General features: G+C 38.9%; 1 protein-coding gene across 6 annotated transcripts in view; it reads right to left on the bottom strand.

The window, feature by feature from the left end:
- PARD3 (par-3 family cell polarity regulator) overlaps nucleotides 1-21,744 on the bottom strand; it is a 663,866-nt gene that overhangs the window by 728 nt on the left and 641,394 nt on the right. For 3 of the 6 annotated variants that reach the window (XM_081345244.1, XM_081345242.1, XM_081345246.1), the window contains 4 exons: nucleotides 17,220-17,334; nucleotides 6,223-6,273; nucleotides 5,435-5,562; nucleotides 1-1,183 (listed from right to left, as the gene is read on the bottom strand). The exon at nucleotides 1-1,183 is cut by the window's left edge and continues 728 nt beyond it. In XM_081345244.1, the coding sequence (XP_081201370.1) occupies nucleotides 760-1,183; nucleotides 5,435-5,562; nucleotides 6,223-6,273; nucleotides 17,220-17,334 (718 nt within the window). In that variant the 3' untranslated portion in view covers nucleotides 1-759. The remainder of the gene's footprint in view (nucleotides 1,184-5,434; nucleotides 5,563-6,222; nucleotides 6,274-17,219; nucleotides 17,335-21,744) is intronic. The other 3 variants (XM_081345247.1, XM_081345245.1, XM_081345243.1) reach the window with 1 other exon arrangement.

Genomic DNA, 21,744 nt, shown 5'->3' on the forward strand with positions numbered 1-21,744 from the left:
TTCAGGGGGGCTGAAATTGTACATAATTGGGAGCAGTTAATAAAAAAGACACTTGGCTAAACCAATCTGGAGAAATTGACCATCCATAGACAAACAACACATTCCCCCTCCCCACCATTAGCTGATGTAAATTATAAATACAATGTCTCATAATAATATAAGGTATATATATGTTAAGGTATGAGACAAATGAAACAAGGTCTCTTGGATAAATGAATGAGGAATGAGCATAAAGTTTTGTGCAGAACTCAAGAATGACCAATGAAGTCATAGAAAAACAGTATTTTAGTGAACAGACATTTAAATAATTATCAAAAAGAAAACTCTAGTCCTTGAGTAGAATAGATTCTTGGCTCACTGCTTATAACTGATAAGTACTTGCTTTCCTCAAACTAAGGGAAATAAACAAACAAAATATGGCAATGGGATTTTAAATTAGAAAACAATCAATGCTATATGCTAAATGGTATCTCTTTGAACAACACTAAGGTGTAACTTGGTGAGCAGTTATTTATAATAAAAACTGGCTAGGACAGTTGATAGCCAAGACTCATCGCTTGCCTCAAATATGATTGTCAAATAATGGATAATCCTTTTGTGGATATAACACTTGAAACATAATGGCAAAAAATATGTATATATAAGGCCTTCCAATTCATTGTCCATCTTGCTAAAGGCACTGAAAAACAAAATAAGAGTCCCTCCATTTGAAACATGGAGTTCTGTAATGTAAGTCTCTCCATATGAAAAATTCCTTTATTACATGGGCCGCTGACCTTTTTCTTCAACTAAAGAATAAAAAGGTTTTCCCTTTTCTGGTGTTTGTAATCGGTTCAGCCTGGCAACCTGAGATGGTGAAGGTGGTACATCATGCCTGAAAGGACCTTTGGGAGTGGCATAATTAGGGTCCTGAGCTTTCTTATGGGAGTCATAGTTGTTGGGCCCTTCAGAAGAAGTCTTTTTTTTCAGCTGTTGCTCTCTCCGCCGGTGTTCCTGACGGAGGAGCTCTTGTGTTTCAAGCAAGACTCGAGCATTGAAGCCGTGGCCCCCAAGGTAGCCGTTCCTAGAGCCTTGGTAACTGGAGTACCGAGGGTTGTCTTTAGCACTTTGAAAACCTTCACCAGGAAGATAGTTCTGTTCCCAAGAATCTTGAGATACAGAGCTGGCATTTTTCCGACTTTGTCTAAAAATAGAAATATATATATATATATTTATGTAAAAAGGGTTACTTGCATTTTAAATGTGTATTTTACTCTTATAAAGCTCTGTTTTAGTTTATGTTGTACTCATTCTATCTTCAATGAAGCCTTTATCCTATATGATCTTAAACAATACCAGTAATAACATAAATGAACTGTAAATAACTGTTTGTTATGGCTAGATAGCAATAGCAATAGCACTTAGACTTATATACCACTTCCCAGTGCTTTACAGCCATGTCTAAGAAGTTTACAGAATCAGCCTATTGTCCCCAACAGTCTGGGTCCTCATTTTACTAACCTTGGAAGGATGGAAAGCTGAGTCAACCTTGAGCCACTCAGAATCAAACTCCAGGAGTGAGCAGTGAGTTAGCCTGTAGTACTGCATTCTAACCACTGCACCACCAGGAGTATGTTTGACTGGTGGACCTCAGGAAGTATCTATTGACCAATGTGAAACAATTATAGTCTCAATGTTTGCCGTGGTTTAGTCCTGCAGGACGTCTTCTAGGGACCTGGACTACAGGCTCTTTCTTTATTTTTTATAATCTAAATTACAAAGTGAGCCTCACTCTGGAGTGAGTTCCATTGTTTAAGCATTATTGCCAAGAAAACCATCCCAAAATGAGTTCAATATACTGGAACAACAAGATTGTACCAAATCAATATGACATAAATTGATGATCAGCAGGGGAAGTTTGCTTTTGTTGTTTACAAAAATAATGCTAAGCATTTAACTATTTACACCCTGTATATTTCCTGACAATGATTACATTATAATGCTGAAATTGTTATGAGTTCAATATATGAGATTGGCTTTTGGACTGAAATCTTATCTTTTGCAGGGGATATGACTGTGGATTAGTTAGACACATTTGGCACATCCTAACATATTTAATGGCAGGTCTTCTATACAATCCAGCTGCTCTAGACGTAACTGATCAAAAGCAGGATATAAAATATAAATTGCCCTATGCTTTTGTTCCAAATATTTTTTTCTTTCCTTTATTAAACTCCTATACCATTTCATGTTGTGTGGATACCAGTCTAATCAACATGTTCCTCTCCCTTTTGTTTCTATTTATCACAATACCCAAATCTAGAAGAATCTAAAGTCTGGCTATGCATAGAAAACATAAAAATATTATCCCTTAGAGTTAATAACCCTAATCCTTAGTGAATGTCTACTAACTAAGCACATTGATTTGTGCTTCTTAGATTGTAAGCCACCCTGAGCCTTCAGAGAAGGGCGGGATATAAATGGGATTAAAAAAAACAAACTTGGATTTTTAAAATGGGACTAGATAAATTCATGTCAGAGAGGACTGTCAACGTCTTGAAGATAGTATTAGACCTAGATCCAGTTGCAGGGGAATAGTAGCAAGAGAATAGATGGTCTCCACTTGTTGCCCCAGCATTGGGTAAGCCAGTGTAAGAAGCAAAATACTGGCTTAAAATGGGCTTTGTCATGATGCAGCAGCTTACTTTGTACATTTTATGTTCCATATTTCCTATAAATAGCCAGATTTTTAAGATTAAGATATTTTCTAGTCAGCATCTGCATGTTTTCCAAATCTGGAAAATCTAAACTGGAATATGATAGTGATTAACAGCAAATAGCATTGAATAAAATGAGTGTGTCTTAGAAGAACACTGACCTGATAATTCTATCATGTTAGATTCTTATGAGAAGATGACTTTTATTCTCTCTTCTGCCACCTAATGTGTCTCTCTCTAGTTTGGCTTGTTTAACACAACCAGCTATTCTTCAGTGTAAAAGTTCTTTGAATATTATGTTATTGACATCTAGTACAGTTAGAGTAATTAGAACCTTCAAACCCCTTAAAAGGGGCCACAAACTGGGACATTAGTATGCATAGAATCAATGACCCTGATAGCCAAAGGCCTATGTTTTTTCTTAGCCTGCAAATTCAACATCTCTCAATAAAAATGGTTTACAATGTATTCACTACCTGAAGCATTAACCAAATGACTGGCCACAATTGGAAGTCCTATTTATGTGTATCATATCACCTTTACTGTGGTGATGTCTTACTATAGTGGGAAGGATCTATGTTTTTCAACAGGGAGGCCACTTACTGCATTCAAGGAAGTGACAGGGGAGAAATTCAATTAATTTGTATTTTAATCAGTGCTTAACTTAATTTGTGTGCCCTGAACCCATTAAGCGATGCAACTCAGAAATGCATTCAAAATTTTGTACATGAAAGAAAAGTACATCCAACCATCACCAGACTAAGAAAATATGCATCCAAAAACATAGGACATTCAGTTGAACTGCTTGCAAAAAGGTGGAGTTATGAAAAGAAGCTACAAGGTCCATGTATTAGAAGCATATATATAAAAAGGCATGCACATTTAATGTGAACTGTTTATAAACACTTGCAAATGGAATCAGCCATGGTGAGAACATATTTAAATGAATAGCACCCAAATAGTAGGAACGATATAGAGCACAAAACAATCCCAGAAGCAGGAGTAGTCTTAGGGCAGGATTAAAAAAAAAGTCAGGATGGTGCTGACAAATGATTGTGATCACTCATAAAAACAGGCAGAGCTTCAATCACTTATTTTTTGGTGGCCATCTTGACTTTTTGGACCATACCAGCCATCAGGCCTGCCCAGATGTAAAAATGAGTATTTCAACCCACATTCTATTATCATTTATCTGAATGCTGTCTGAAACAACAGCCTGCAGTTTTCTTGGCAAGATGTTTGGATTATTTACTTTTTCCTAAGACTGAGAAAGAAATAATGGTCCAAAGTAATTCCAGTTGGCAGAAATTACAATCTCCCAATTTCTAGCTTGGTGCCTTAACCACTTCAACATACTGGCTCTTTGAACCACATGCAGCACTCCGTATATAAATCTTCAATTCCAAATAAAGCTTATTTGTAGACAACATTTAAATACTACAACCAAGGACACATTTTTCAATACAATCTATTTGTTCATACTTTTATGATACACATCTGTGCTAACATCCAAAATGTTATCAGCGATAGAAGAAAGTGGTTATTACTGCTACAAGTATTGTCAAATTAATACTTCTTTTCTCTTAATTACTTGAATTATACAAGGCCTTATGCATTTTGGAGTTTCAGACTTTTCCATGAGCTATGATATTTTCCATGACCTATAGTTTTTTTTTCCTAAACCGTACCTTCAGATATGTTATACTATGACTTTCTTTTATCTCACAGACCAAGTCATGCTGATTTCATACAAATGGAATTGTAGTTCAGTTTAGCAGGAGAATACCAGGCTGGTAGAATGAAGCTGCAAGGAAATCAGCTTCATCTCCCGGTATATTCTGAGCAAATTTTGTAAGATTGGTTCAGAAATAAATGAATATTGTATATCTGAGCAGCCTGACTCCCTTTTTATAAAACCAACCTTAATTTGTTTCAGGGGCTCACCTAGGATAAAATTAATGAACAGGGAGGTTTTATAAAATGCATGGCTGTTTGTAGAATGGCTTGAGTTCTTCTCCTAGCTATATATATGTTCATTAGAATATCTATAGAAGGCTCCTCACAAGGTAAGAAAGGTTGGCTGAAATGGTATCAAGAAGTCAATTCCAATTCCAATTTTTTGAATAAGCAAATTGCCTCCCCCATAAATCTCAGAATTTCAAATACAATTGCTAGCATCAAAATTTGGCCCATTCCTTGTCTAATTGCACTGCAGTCTTGCTCTATCCCATAACTTCATTTTACTCCAGATCAAATTTAGAAGTTCTTTTGAACAAAGAAGGCATATCACCATAGTGGTTTACAGGTAGTTCTTGACTTACAGCCACAATTGAGCCCAAAATTTATTGTGCTAAGTGAAACATCTGTTAAGTGAGTTTTGTCCCACTTTTTGACCTTTCTTGCCACAGTTGTTAAGTGAATTGTTAAATTAGTAATATTGTTGCTAAGTGAATCTGGCTTCCCCATTGACTTTTACTTATCATAAGGACACAAAAGCCGATCACATGACCCCAGGAAACTGCAACCGTCATAAATACAAGTCAGTTGCCAAGCATCTGAATTTTGATCATAGGAATGCTGCATGATCGCAAGTGTGAAAAATGGTCATAAGTTACTTTTTAAATGCCATTGTAACTTTAAATTGTCACTAAATGAACTGTTATAAGTTGAGGAGTGCCTGTATTTCCTTCTGAAGAAATGTTACTAGTTGGCTAAAGAGTTTTGGATACATGTCATACCTGGGTAATGAACTGTATTGCCTCTGAGCCTGCTGGAAACTCTCTCTTTCCTCTTGTCGTTGCTTCTGCATCTGAACTTCTACTGATACAGAATGTCTGCCACTCTGTGAATAGGTCTTTGAATTTGGCTAGGAAATGAAAGACAATTATTGTTAATAGTACAAAAATAAGAACAGGTGTGGTAGCCTAGCGGTTAAGACCCTGGGCTTGTTGACTGGTAGACTGACAGTTCAAGACCCAAGTACCTCATGACAGGGTGAGCTCCTGTTAGTTCCCCCAGCTCTTGCCAACATAGCAGTTCAAAAGCATGCAAATTCAAGTAGATAAATTGGTACCACTTTGGTGGGAAAGTAACAATGTTCCATGCACCTCGGCATAATAGTTATGCTGGCCACATGGCCACGGAAGCGTCTTTTCATAACCCTGGCTACCTCGGCTAAGAAATGGAGATGAGCACCGACCCGCTAGGGTTGGACACGACTGGTCAGGGGAAACCTTTACCTTTTACCTTTAGTATAATAAGGCTCTCTTTGTATAGGCATGATTCTGTGATCATCTATGAAAGATTTGAATTTACATTAATGACGTCTCTTTTTCTGGGATACATTTAAATGCAGGCTTCTGTAAATGAAATAGGAAATGCTAAAATAACTACTGCCATCTGCATTTTTTTCTGGTCTTCTTTGAAGTTTCTCTAGAGCAATAGAGAAGCTTCAATCAACCGGGGAAATACATTTAATTTTACCCTACTGAACCTCTTGGGCATGCAAATTTTCCTAATGACGTACATCCCTGGTCTTCTGCATCACTCCTCTTGCTATTGGATTCTGTGTATGCCTCTGGTTGGAGAAAAGGGGAAAAGCAAAAGAAAATGTAAAAGATGAGGAATAGGAAACAAATGCATTTCCTTGCAAAAAGAAAAAAAACTAGGGTAGTTTATTTGAAGTTTGAAGATCACCCAGAGGATCATGTTGGAAAAGGATGATATAAGTCAAAGTTTGCTGATACTGAATTTTCCTCCCTGCCCCATACAACCCCTTAAAATATGTTTTGTTTTGTTTTTTTGCTTAACTGTATTTTGGCTTCTTTGTTAATTATGACACTTGGAGGAAAATATGAACAATTAAAAATTGAGAGCATTTCACATACTGTTTCAAACTCAGAGACTGATCTGAACCATAAAACCTTCAGTTTAAATTTATGAAGTAGATTCATTTATCATAGATTAACATAACCTTAGCTGTCGGTTTAAAAAAATCTGAGGCTGTCATGACCAAAAAGGTTTAGCAGTGAAAATATGTTTAAAAGATATTTCCTCCCTTATTATTAAAATATGGATGCCTGAATAGTCTTTCTTTATTCAGCAATGTTTTCAGATGAATATAAGAGCTTTATCTCTGTTAGGAAGAGATATTTTATGTATATTATTTATAAGAATGAAATCCCATTGACTCTGGACAGGGTAAGCCACCAACCTGGTTACAATGGCTTAATGTCAATGCTGGTCAGTTTCACTCAAAATAAGTAGTTGGCACTTTGATGGGACAATGTTGAGATCTGAGAATGCATCCTACCAGATTTAAGGTCAATTCAGTACTGAGTCAAGACAATTGCACATATACATTCTATAAGGAAAGAAATATTGGATATAAGCATACAAGCAACTAGCTCTTCTTTAAATAGTTACTTTAATGCATTAGAGAAAGCTTCCTGATTCAGGGACATTCTAATTCATATGCTTCCATTTTTAATCTTCATATGCTCTTACTGATTAGCATCTGTAGAATCCTGAAGTATAAGAAAACCACTAAACAGCTTCTCCCTCTTAAAAAAATAGTTTTCAATTTTTCATTTTTAAAAAAATTCTTAATCATATTCAGAATGTAGCGCAATTTTTCCAACTGATTTCTGTTTCTTCTATTCTCATTTGCTGCTTCATAACATGCAACTATCACCAATATTCAGAATTATATTTTTCTATATACTGTACTCACAGTAATCTAGGCAATACCAATTCATACTTTCTGACATACATTTTCATTCAAAATAGATCCTACAAGTTTATTTCCATGCAGTCATCAACTCTACTACAGAAGATTAGAAAATTTTCATTTTCATCTATTATCTTTCTCTGAGTTTTGTAGACACACAACATATCTATTTTCCATTGTTTCCGGTTATTTGTTAATTCATATTCTTTATAATTTTGGCGTTCCAAATCAAAACTTTTACATATTTGTGTCAGAATAAATAAAGGTGTGAGAATAAATCATTAGCTTTAGCTAGTCACAAAAATAACAAAAATTACAGGAGCTAAATATTTTTGCTATACCAACTGTAAAAAAATTTAAAAAGTTGTATCCTGCAATGTTACTTGCATAAATCTTTAAGCTCCTGACTGGAACTTGAATTCCCAAAGAACATTAGTCAAAGATGTAATTCTTTTGTTTGTTTGTATCATGTTTTTTCTTGATGAAAAAATAAGAATAAGACCATGAACAACAATGTGTAAGCATTATCTCGACAGGGCTTTCATGGCACAAAGTGGCAAGTAAGAAGATAAATTCTAGGCAAGAAAAATAACATGAAGATCACAATCTTATCTGTATTTAATTTCCAATAGGTTTGAAAATTGGCTTCACAGCTGACATGGAACTCTATATACAAAATGAACCAATATACGGTATCCAAACCGGTGATTTTCTAAATGCATTTTCAGTACATTTTAGGAACACTATTTATATTCATTTTATATCATATCTACATACAACGATTAAGCCTGATATTTATCACAAATATCAAAACTAGCCTTTTTATTATATGGTAAAATATAGTCCCCTATACAAATTGTGTGCTCAGAGTATAACTCCCAAACAACTTAACACCTGTACAAACAGGGCAGTACAAGGTGAAGTACAATTATCACAATTCTTTAAAGCTATCAAACAAAGCTGGCTTTGTCTTAACCTGCTTAATTGCAGAGGATTTTCCCCTTGTCTATGTGGAGATGTATCACAACTGTTGATCTTTTAAATCAAATAATCAAAGCTGCTATAAATATATTTTATCCAAATATATAAAAGCTTATATCTTTAATAATGAAACTTCAGTGTATCTATCATTTTGAACTTTTCTTGATGAAAGCACAGGAGAAAATGATGCTTGATAGGAATACTGACATTCTAAACCTTTAATATATAAATCATTTAAGGGATTTGCTTTTAAAATCTCAACATTAGGCTAATATTTCCTGCAACATGAAATATAATGTAATATATTATGAAATACAATTTCTCTAAATATGATAAGGAAATAAAGTTACAATAAAATGTTGCTTGCATTATGCAAAGGGCATATAAAATTAAAACAGCAAAAACATTCAAGATTTTCAGAAAGATATTATTGAATATCTATTAATTATTTGCAAAAGAAATATATAAAAAAACTGTTCAATCAGTGTAATTTAGAGGTAGAAAATGCTGTAAATGGAATTCAGATTGCATTTTATGAAAAGGTCTGCAAACTATGAAGGCTGATGCACAGTGGTTCTATTAATCTTTAAGATGTCACATGTTCACGTGGATAAATTCTATCAGTGACAAAAAGACATTAACAAAATTAGGATTTCTTACGAGCAGAGGGATCAATTTTTGGAATAGTTCCTCTAAAATATATCTTAGGCAGTGTCATCCTTAAATTAGCACATTTTGTTTTGTTTTATTTGTAAATTAACAAGAATAATGTACAATTCTGGAGAGTGCCTAGGTTGTGTAAGGTTATTTGACATACAGAATTAATACAAATCAATGTATCTCAATAAGGGACCGAAGCTTCAAATAATGTTCTTCCCTTCCCAGCTTTAGAAATTCAAATACTGTTAAGAAGGAAGTACTGTATAAGTTAATGTTCATTTGAATTTGAATTTCACTTTTAGAACACGAATGACTATTTGCATGGAGGATTTGGGGACAGGAGGGCAGGTCATTTAGTGTACTTTAAGACATTGCCTATTCTTCACCAATAACATAGTATTCCTGGAATCTCCTGGCCTATAGGAGGGCTGATAGATAGTTAAAACAATTGCTGAGTATTCTACACTAGGAAATATTAGCACTGATCTTGAAAGTGAATGGATCTAATGCATGCACAGAGAGAAACAATTTAGTGTAGCAGTTAAGACACCAGACTAGAAATTGGGAGACCATGAGTTTTAGTTCTACTTGAGATACAAAGCCAGCCTTTGACCTTGGTCAGTCACATTCTCATAGACCACTTTTGAAATCTTGCCCATGAGTTTGCAGGGAGTTGTCCAGGAAGGAATCAACCCTGACTCAAAAGCACAGGGAAAAAAACCCTCACACAGAAAACATACAATACTGACTTCCTCGTTCAATGATGTTATCAGAGATATACTATAGTATAAACCAAAGGTGGAGAACCAGGATTCTTAATACTAGAGTATAACTCTTAGCATGCTCGTTTGTCATGGCCAATGGAGAAAATTAACTAGAGTTGTAATTCAATAATATACAGAAGGGATATTTCTCTTTTCTGACACATGTGAAACTATTTCTGCTATGGACACAAGACAATGTATTAGAGAATCATGATTGTATTGAACCCTTAAAAAGATCCTATGAGTAAGAACCTAAAAAAGGATACATCGTAATTTCAACAAGAATGAAGCCCTAGACCAGGGGTGTCAAACTGCCAGCCTGCGGGGTGGACACGCCGCCGAGAAACCATGCCCACCCCATTGCCGGCAATGGCGAAAAAGCTCCAATATGTTGTGTAAAGTCACATGACATCGTGAGTTTGACATGTCTGCCCTAGACACATGTGCCTGTGTCTTCCACTTCAAATATTTTGCCTAGCTGTCTCCAGGAACTGTCATTTTAAAGTTTTTAATAAGAATGTCTGTGGTCATTAAAGTTACTGGACTGACTACCTTCAAGACAGAGATTCACGAATTATTGGACCAGCAGAGAGAAGTGTCATTCTCCCTCAGCCATTGGTAAATAGTCTGCCAAAGATGTCATCGTGAAACCTAGTTTATAATCAATGCTTGCTCTCTATGTTCTGAATAGGATCATTATAATCAAACAACAGAGTCTGGGAAACATGGCTTAGGCAGCAAAAATTGTTCTGCTGTTAGAATTCAGCTCAAAATCTCCATCTTAAAATTGCAGAAGATTGACAGGGAGGTCTCGCTATTTTACAAATGGAAACTACTGTAGCTTCCTTTAGCTTCCCTCAAGAATCAGAGGGGTTTTTCTATATAACATTTATGTATGTGAATTTATTTCTGTCCTAAAACTACATATCCTCTCTCACTGTAAAGAGTACCTGGTGCCACCCTCTAATTCCATCGTTATATATCAGCTTTGATAGCAGGTCTTGTGCAGGTGATTTTTTTCTCCAATAGCCAGACTGTAATCCAAGTTATAAACTAAAAAGAGTAGTTAAGATTGTAGTTAAAATATCCAATTCCATATATGCAGGTACCCCACCCCCATTTTTGTGTTTTGTTATTTGGAATTTGCTAAGTGCATTTTGAAGCAAGCACTTTTATAATTTTAAACTAACATATGCTGCTTAAGAGATGGGTTTTTAGTTCCTCAGTGCTGAAGCTACATTGTGTGATCTCAAAAGGAATGAGATCATTGCTTTATCCCTTCCAAGTATCATGATCTTACATAGATTAGAATACACAGGAGGGAGAAAATTAATCCTAAAGTACACATGGCCTCTGCTAAATTAATGTGTCTGTACATAAGGGTACATGCGCAGCCCAGAGCCAAAAATCATCAAAGCTCAGGATAAATATAAATATATTAAGAATAATTTCAGACACTTTAAGCTCATTGCATTATTACTCCAGAGGGGGAAAACTCCCCATTGTTTGTGGGAGGGGGGAAGAGAAAAAAATGTCAGTCTTCTGACCCACAGTTCAGGAAATTATTCCGTTCTAGAGGTAATCAACCTGTCACCAAAATAATTCTCCATTCAGTCATTGCTTATAAAGCATATCTAGGTTGCCTGTCTAAATTGCTGTGGGTACTAGCCCATGGCCTACAGTAGTAATGGTTTCAAGTCCTCCATTTATCTCAGATAGTTTTCCCAAGATCCCTAACTATCACATTTGGGGCTCATTCAGAAGATCTTCCTCCTATAGTGTAGAAGGTCCTGTTTTCAGAAAATATTTTTTAAAAGTTACTGAATTTCCTTTTCTGTATCTAACAATGCCAACAGCAAAATAGCTTACCCATTAAAATAGCATATGTACTATTTAAAATTTATGAATTTTAATTAAAATTTAATTAAAATTAAAATAAAAATTAATTAAATTTCATTACATTTATGAAGTACATATAATATTTTATAACAGAACTTTAAAAGGAAGCTTGTATCTCTTTTACTTAACTATGATTTAAGGAACTGATTTAAGCAGGCTTGTGTAAGAGTCTGTTGGTTCCCTACACTTCTAATGCTAAATTTGAAATCAATCTAGGAGGAAGAGGAAAAGAGAAGTCCAAAGTAAAACTGAAGTGAAAATTTGAAATAATATTCAGATTTTATGTAAGGCACACAAACAGAAGATATGTTTATGGCATAGCTTTCCTGGTTACTATAAGCTTCTACAGGATTATATGCTGATAGGTCTTTCTGCAAACTCAGATATCTTAGGTTAGCAAATTGACAGCATAACCGCAGTGTAATTAAGTATATTTCGTTTCATTTAGGATATCTAAGCAATGTCAGCTACCATAAAAATAAAATTTAGGTTACCAAAAAGCATCCTTCTTCAACTGAAAACATTGCTGAGGCTTGAAACTGCAAGGAGCAGAGCCTGTTCTACATAAATCTGCATCATGCTGCTGTGTTGTTGTTGTTTTTTTGTAATGTCAAAACTTCTTTCAAGGGCTGGTTTTGTTACATAGGTGTAAACATATATACCTATTTTGGGTGGTTACAGATGATTTGGGACAGTTACAATTGTAACATATTCTCTTTGGCTGGGCAGGGGCAGGGGCCGTCAACATAAATTTAATAAGAGGCCCCTGATTATGTTCTTATCAAAAATTTTTACGGGGTTGGGGAGAGGGGTGGGAGATAGGGGTTGTCTGGCTTTGGGGGGCGGCCAATCAACCATAGTTCGGGCCAGACTTGGGTCTGACCGCGCGGGGGGAGAACGAGGGGTCGTTGTCTCCAGGGCTCATGAGCGGGTCGTGGGATTACCAATTCCCACGACGGGGAATGGCAGCAGGCGGATAGACAGGGGGCCATATCGTTACCGGGAGGGCCGTCTCCGCTATTTGCAAGCGGTGGGGCGCTCCGACCCTCTGCTTCTTTCCCGAGGTTCCGGGAGCGTGGATGTGCAGCCTCCTGAGCTCCGGCTGGTGTACCTGAATGCCAGGTCCGTGGTTAACAAAGCTCCCCTTGTTAGGGATTTAGTTGAGGGTGAGCATGCGGACCTGGCCTGCATCACGGAGACTTGGTTGGGCCCAGAGGGTGGGGTCCCTTTGGTTGACCTTTGCCCACCAGGCTTCCGGGTGCTACACCAGCCTCGAGCTCAGGGTAGGGGTGGGGGTGTGGCGGTGATCGTTAGGGAGACCTTATGTCCGCGGGAGACCACCGTTCCTCAGATAGTCGGGTGTGAGTCTCTCTTTATGAGATTTGGCTCTGGGGCGCAGTTGGGCTTGCTGCTCGTGTACATTTCGCCTAGTCGCGTAGCGGCAGCCCTGCCCGAGCTGCTCGATATCCTCTCGGGGTTGGTGGTTGAGTTCCCCAAACTTATAGTTTTGGGAGACGTCAACCTACCATCCCTGGGAGGTTCATCTGAGCTTGCTCGGGAGTTCATGGCTTCCATGACGGCCATGGACCTGACGCAGGTAATTTCTGAACCAACTCATGAGGGAGGCCACACCCTTGACCTGATTTTCTTATCTGGACGGTGGTTGGATGATCTTGGTGGGGGCTTTCCATTTATTATGCCCCTGTCATGGACCGATCATCACCTCCTGCGGCTGGTCTTCCATTTTGCCACCCCCCGCCGTGGGGGTACGGAGCCAATTAGATGGTACCGCCCCAGACGCCTAATGGATCCTGATAGATTCCAAGCGGCGCTGGGGTCCCCACCTGCCTCCGTTGCTCACAGCTCGGCGGATGCCTTAGTGGAAGCCTGGGAAAGGGCAGCCACTGAGGCACTCGACCGGGTTGTACCCTTGCAGCCCCTGACCCGGCGCAGATCCCAGCGAGCTCCATGGTTCTCCACGGAGCTCCGGGAGATGAAGCGTCGGAAACGGGGCCTAGAGAGCTGCTGGAGGTCCAGCCGATCTGAATCCGACCGATTGCGGTTAAGAACCTACATTAGGTCTTATCTCGCTGCGATGAGGGAGGCGAGGTGTAATTACTTCTCCACCCTCATCGCGTCCGCAGATAATCGCCCGGCCGCCTTGTTTAGGGTGACTCGCTCCCTTCTTAATCAGGAGGTGAGGGAGGATCCCTTGCAGGGTCGTGCCGAGGAGTTTAGTCAACATCTGTCGGATAAAATCGCTCGGATTCGGACCGGTTTGGACTCCAGCTGGGCAGAGTCTGGCGATCAGGACGCGGGCGGTCTTGTCAATGTTATCTGGGAGGAGTTTGATTCTGTGACCCCTGATGAAGTGGACAGGATTATGGGGAAGCTGAGTTCCACCACATGTTTATTGGACCCGTGCCCTTCTTGGCTGGTTTATGCAGCTAGGGAGAGGACACGAGGCTGGCTCCAGGCGGTTATATCTGCTTCTTTGAGTGAGGGTTATTTCCCCACCATCTTGAAGGAGGCGGTGGTGAGACCTCTCCTCAAGAAGCCTGCCTTGGACCCAGCTGTATTGAACAACTTTCGTCCAGTCTCCAACCTTCGCTTTCTTGCGAAGGTTGTTGAGAGTGTGGTGGCGCATCAGCTCCCTCTGGTCCTGGATGAAGCGGATTATCTGGACCCTTACCAATCGGGTTTCAGGCCCGGGCACAGCACGGAGACGGCATTGGTCGCTCTGGTGAATGATCTCTGGAGGGCTCGGGATAGGGGATATTCCTCTGTCCTAGTCCTATTAGACCTCTCGGCGGCTTTCGATACCATCGACCATGGTATCCTGCTGCGGCGTCTCAGGGGATTGGGAGTGGGAGGCATGGTTTTTCAGTGGTTCTCCTCCTATCTCCTGGGACGCTCGCAGTCGGTCTTGGCAGGGGGGCAGAGGTCGACCCCTAGGACTCTCGCTTGTGGAGTTCCTCAGGGGTCGGTCCTCTCGCCTCTCCTGTTCAACATCTACATGAAACCGCTGGGTGAGATCATTCGTGGTTTTGGAGTTGGGTATCATCAATATGCTAATGATACCCAACTTTTTATTTCGACCCCAAACCACCCCAGTGATGCCCTCGCTGTGATGTCCCGTTGCCTGGAGGCGGTTCGGGTCTGGATGGGGAGGAACAGACTTCAACTCAACCCTGACAAGACTGAGTGGCTGTACATTCCGGCTTCCCGGGACACCTGGGATGTTCCATCTCTTTCTATGGGTGGTGAGCTTTTGCCCCCTGTGGATAGGGCTCGCAACTTGGGAGTCCTCCTAGATTCATGACTCACTTTGGAGGATCATATAGTGGCCGTGACTAGGGGGGCTTTTGCCCAGGTTCGCCTGGTGCGCCAGTTGCGGCCCTATCTGGACCGGGAGGCCTTATGTACGGTCACTCATGCGCTCGTGACCTCTCGCCTAGACTACTGTAATGCTCTCTACATGGGACTTCCCTTGAAGACTACTCGGAGGCTCCAACTGGTACAGAATGCGGCCGCGAGAGTTGTCTTGGGAGTTTCCCGGTACTCCCATGTTACACCTTTGCTCCGTGAGCTGCATTGGTTACCAGTTGTCTTCCGGGTAAGGTTCAAGGTTTTGGTTATGATCTTTAAGTCCCTACATGGCATGGGTCCGCGATACCTCGAGGACCACCTGCTGCCGGCGTCGACTCCCCTCCGCCCTGTGCGCGCCCACAGAGAGGGCCTCCTCAGGGTGCCTCCTGTCAAGGAATGTCGACTGGTGGCCCCCAGGGGGAGGGCCTTCTCTGTGGGTGCTCCGGCGTTATGGAACCAACTGCCGGTTGAGCTCCGGATGGCATCAGACCTCCGATCCTTCCGTCGCGGGTTGAAGACCCATTTATTTGAACTAGCGGGTCTGGCCTGATGGGGGTACATGGGTTTTTATAGGCTTGTTTTATTATTCTTGTTTTAACTTGGGCCTTGATTTAATTGTCTTTTAATGTTTGTATTGTTATTTATATTTACGCCCTGTGAACCGCCCTGAGTCCCTCTGGGAGAAGGGCGGTATAAAAATCTCAATAAATTAAATTAAATTAAATTAAATTAATAGTGAGATTAATTTTAATCTCAGAGGTTCAAAGTAAAATAAATAAATAAATAGGTATTTCATTCACGAGTCAATGGTTTGGAGAACAAAGCCTTTTCAAACATCACTTCTGGCTGGTTGGTGAGAATCAAACTGCAAATTTTGACATTTTTTCCCCTCATATATATTTAGACCTACATACCTATATACTCCTCCTTATGTGTGGTATACATCCTTTTCAATCTTGGGTCCTCTACAGGGCCCTTGGAGTGGGACGGTTTTGTGCAGGATCTTAGCTGTTCCTATCACTGCACTCTTCTGGATGGAGAGCTCTGACGTTGTTCCTGGGATCTGTTGGAGCTACTCTCCCAGCTTAGTAGTCATAGCCCAAAGTGTTCCTACCACCACTGGGCCACTTTGGCCTTTACTTTCCATATCCACTCTCATTCCTCCTAGCACTTCTCCAGCTTCCCATACTCCTTTTTTCTGATGTTGATGTCACTTGGACTGCCATATCTATCACCACCACTCTCTTCTGGTCCTTGCCTGCTACCATAGTCTGGTTGACTGGCCAGTACCTGCCTGTCTTTCTCAATCTGGAAGTCCTGCAGGATCTTAGCTTTCCTATTCTCCATGATCTTCTGTGGGATCTTCCATTTGGATGTTGGAGATCTAGCCCATATTCTATACAGAAGTTCCTTTATACTATGGCAGCTATTTAGTACTAATGCTGTTCAGTGTATGTTATTTCTGCCACAATCTAAAACACAGACACACACACACAGACACACACAGACACACACACACACACACACACACACACACACACACACTTGTAATTCATGGTTTAAAATGCATCCAAGTAAACCAGTAGAAGTATCTTGAATGCTACCATGTTTTATTTTAATCTACACAGTTTATAGAAGCAAAGAATCATGTTCTTGACAATGTCGCCAGCAGAAATCCCCTAGAGACATTCTTTAAAGGGCAGATAAGTTAGTCGGCAACAATTGTGTGACCCAGGAATGGTTTCCAATAGGCCAGACAATATCCTTTTACAGAAGGGACAGATGGCAGAGCACAACCCAAAACAAAATTAGGAATGTTGTACCACAGATGGAAAGGCAAAGAGTCATATGTTAAAAGGTCATTCAAGACATGGAATCAGTTTCCAGTAGGAACTGAAGATAATACCTTAAGCAAATCAAAGAGTGGGCTACAGCACTATGGAGGAATAATTCTGCTTGCATTCAAAAATTTCCAGGTAGGAACAAAACAACTCTGTCCTGAAACCTTCCAAAATACTGTTGACAGACAAAATAGCTGTCTATATTTGACTTAATCTAATATAGTTTCCTTGGGACTTTACTGTTTGCTCTACTCAGATAGTATTCTAAATGAGCACGTACCCATGGTTGTTCAAAGCTGTAAGTACGCCTCCTGTCTTCCACATCCTCATCTTGCTTGGCTTGCTGAAATTCTTGCCTTAATCGTTGTATCCGGTCATGATTGCTTGGAGCTGATCTGTTACAAAATAAGACATGAGAACAAAACTGATAAATTCTTTCTTCAAATCCTAACATTTCTAGTAAAAATTAGTACTTATAATAAGAATGTGATACTTAATTCTATTTCTTACCACAACTTAAAATATACATGCCATACCAGGCACAATATTAAACAAAACTTTGGATAAGGAATACACATATTACTATATTGCTTCTGTAATAAGGAATATATTATGGATGGATTTTTGCAGTCTCCTGGGAAAAAAAATCAGTACTATGTTTATGCTTGGTTATTTTACCACAAATGCTTAGACTCCGGTGAAAGAAATCCTTCTTAATGTAAACACAACTTAAAACAAATATGCATCTTCTAAGCCTTCTTCAGTTCATCTAATCCATGAGAATGTAACAAGAACCCTTGCATCAGGTCAAAAACTCAACTGGGCCATCATACTCTTACCAGCTGGTATTCAGAAGGCTCACAGGCATGGACACAAATCATGCTGTATATACAAATCCAAATAAAATTTCCCCAACAAAACAGGAACATTCACTATTCTATTACTATATGCATTTAAGGCATATGAAGACTGCATTAAAAGTTTTTAAAGAAAGGCAAACATCTTTTAATGAGATCTTCCTGTGACAGTTAAATGTTACTCATTTCAGATATTCTGCAGATTTCTGAATTTCATTTCAATGGGTTTTGTCAATGTAATTTGCAGATGACACTATTAAAATATGTTTCCTTGTCAAGAACTTCATACTTAGGTCTGCTTCTGACAAGTAGTTTGAACTTATCAGTTTAATATTAAAAGGTTAATAGGGTTGTGATACATTTCAACATGTGAATCTCTCACAACATTTATCAGGAATCATATCATTCTCACAAGAATAGATATGGTCCTAAAGTTTGATTTGATATGAAAGCTCAGTTCTCTGTGCACTTATTTTGGAAATACAATAAATCAAATTCAGTGGAATTACTTTTCAGTTAACAATCTTCAGGTTTGCAGTATTGTTTTTGGATGATCTAAAATTATTTGACACATCATAACAATAGACAAAATATTATGCTTTTTAAAATATTAATGACAAAGAAGAACCTTGGGTTCTTATTTTTGAGGTTTTTGAGAATCTGCGAGAAAAATATTGCAAGGGCCCCCTAAATTGTTTCTCCAGCATATAAAGAAAAAGAGAACCAGTCAAGGAAAACTCAAGATTTTTTTTTATCTGTTAGATGTAATGGACACAATGATGCTCCTTCCCATTCTACATCAACAAAATGGCAAATGAATTTTATTTCCACTTTGGGAATCCTTCATCACACCTGAGTGAATGAACAGATAGCTAAGACATCAAGGAACAACTATGGTATTTAACTTTAAGATATGCCTTATTTTCTCAAAGAGAAGAAATAGTTAAAAAGCTGAGGTTGGCTCATTTCATTTCATTTTTCATTTTATTAAATTTATATGCCGCCCTTCTCCCTGAGGACTCAGGGCGGCTCACAACAATAAAAATTAAAAAACATAGAGTAAAAAATTTAAAAGAGAATTAAACAATAAATACAAAATTACAAAACAATTTAACCCAGTAAAAGCCTAATTAAAAATCGTAGTCAGTCCAGGCCCGCTTGTTGGAAAAATCACGTCTTCAGGTCATGGCAGAAGGACCGAAGGTCAGGGGCCATCTGCAGCTCCGGAGGCAACTCATCCAGAGGGTCGGCGCGCCCAACTAGCAAATTCTGTTGCTAGTTGATTTTTCCAATTATCTTTCTTTTTATTTCAACATATAATATGCTTATAACAATTATTCACATTCCTCTTTACAATTAAAGTTATGTCATGCATCGTATTTGGACACTCCAGCTATATTTTTTCTCAGGGGTCCTTGGTGTTCTCTGACCTTGGTTGTTTACTTGCCAATGCTTGATTACCCAAACTAGGTAACATCATCGGTGTTAGTAAGGACCCCTCATTTCAACCCTGAACTACAAATATTCTTCTTTATCACAATTTTTCTTTTTTTAAAGTATTAGGGGTTCATATTTAAGGCACGTGTTGCACACCTTAATCTCTCAGTTAGAGACTTTCAATATTCTAGCCATATGACAAATTATTCTTACATTTATTTTTTGATAAATCATAGATGTTTCTCCATCTTTCTACAGCCACAAAGGAGAAAAAACACAGAATCTGGTCAGAACTTTAGGGACACAATATGAATCTGGATGAATTTATAGCTAAAAGCTAATAAAAGGAGTACTTCCCTAATATAGGTGACAAGAATCGAAAGATGGGGACTTCTGGTTTGCCATCGTGGCTGCTGGAAGATGACCTCCATCTTCTGTGTTCAATTTCATTCCACTGAGGGACCCTGGAAAGGATCGAAAGTCGCCCTGTAGGGGCACCGAGCAAGGAGGGGACCTCTGCTTGATCATGGGAAGGTGGCAGCCCTTCCGTTTGATCTGGGGCAGCACTCTAAAACAGTAGAGGAAAGACTGGCCATAGCAATATGGCTTATCACTAAACTGCTGACAGCTGAAGTCAAACTTTACAGAATGCAGCCGCGAGAGTTGTGTTGGGAGTCTCCCGATACTCCCATGTTACACCTCTGCTCCGTGAGCTGCATTGGTTGCCAGTTGTCTTCCGGGTGAGATTCAAGGTACTAGTAATGGTGTTTAAAGCCCTACATGGCAGGGGTCCGGAGTACCTCAGGGAACACCTGCTGCCGGCATCAATCTCCCTGCGCCCTGTGCGTTCCCACAGAGAGGGTCTCCTCAGGGTGCCACCGATCAGAGAATGTCGATTGGTGGCCCCCAGGGGGAGATCCTTCTCTGTGGGCGCTCCGGAGCTATGGAATCAGTTACCGGTAGAGCTCCGGATGGCGCCCGATCTTCGCTCCTTTCGTCACGATCTGAAGACGTTTTTGTTTGTACAAGCCGGCCTAGCCTGATGGGGGATTGGTGGGGTTTTTTATTCTTGTATTCTTAATATTGTATCTTTGGGGTTTTATAATTGTAACATATCAATTGTTTTAAAATCGGGCAATTATTTAATTTCCTTTTAATATTTGTAACTTTGTATTTTATTCTTGCCCTGTGAACCGCCCTGAGTCCTCAGGGAGAAGGGCGGTATAGAAATATTATTAAATAAATAAAATAAATAAATAAACTGATCTGATCTTCGCTTTAAGATCTTAAGTATTTTTCTTTTCCTGTAAAAGCTGTCCGAAGTATTTTTTTCCCCTGTGAGGAGAGAGGGAAGGGATTTTATGCCCCACCCTTTAAGAACAGCAGCAACTGACTACTCAGGGGAGTTAAAGCACTATAAGAATAATTTCAATCTAATTGGATGTATATGTTTCTGAAATTTGGGGACCAAAAGTTTTCTTATTTTTACTGGAGACTTTTGTTTTTATCTACAAAAAAGAAATAAAACTGGAAAAAGGATTATAAAAATTTTGGACTTAAAAAACCTTAAATGGCATCGGTGACATCTTGTGGCAACATATGGTATTACACCTTGTTATTGCCTAAAAGAGACTTGGCTTGAAGCTCAGACTTCAGATAAAACTCTTTTGACCTTGATAGATACCACCTGTGAGAAATTCAGCTGTAAAGAGAATTTCTGGATGACATAATTGGCTTGTTTGAACTATGAATGTAAACGTTTACTGACTTTCAGAGCTATATGTGGAGAATTACTTTCCTATTTCTTTATATGCGAAACATTAGTTATTATATGAGATGATGAAATACATTGGGCTATAAAATCTTACTTGACAAACAACTTTTACTATAAAGACTATCTATAATACGTGAAATAGAGGTGTCATACCTAGTTATGAATCATTTTAAACGTCTGATTTTAAAGTCCTCAACCTAATACACTATTAAGAGAATATGGATGAAGACGAGGAAAAGATTCTTTCCATGTTGAAAGCAATACATGAAACCATTCTTTCAGCTTGTGACAAAATAAGATGCCACATAAGAGAACAAGATGCCAGCTTAGATATACAAACCCAAATTTTTACTACAACCAAAGAACTAACAACGTAGAAGATAAAAGAATAAGTGGCACAATCAAATACTAAGACAGAGGACTCAATTGACCAACAAATACAGTTAATGGAAAATCCAGAAAAGGGAGTCACAACACTGAAAATGGAAAAGACTTTCTATATCAATCAGAATAAATTTGAGGAGAAAGAAGAACACATTGAATGAAAGATAAACATATCAGGAGAATCATGGGAAATTGGTATAACAGGGAGACACTCTAATGAACACAAATGGGCTAGCCCTTCCAAAAAAAATTGCAACTAAATGGTCTCTCTTATTTCGAATAATACATACAATAATAGAGGCAGATCTATTTGATGATTTAAAAGCACTGACCTGGAAGGGTAATTGGCAAAG

The sequence above is a fragment of the Vipera berus genome, assembly GCF_964194415.1.
Source record: "Vipera berus genome assembly, chromosome: Z".
Classification (NCBI taxonomy): Eukaryota; Metazoa; Chordata; class Lepidosauria; order Squamata; family Viperidae; genus Vipera; species Vipera berus.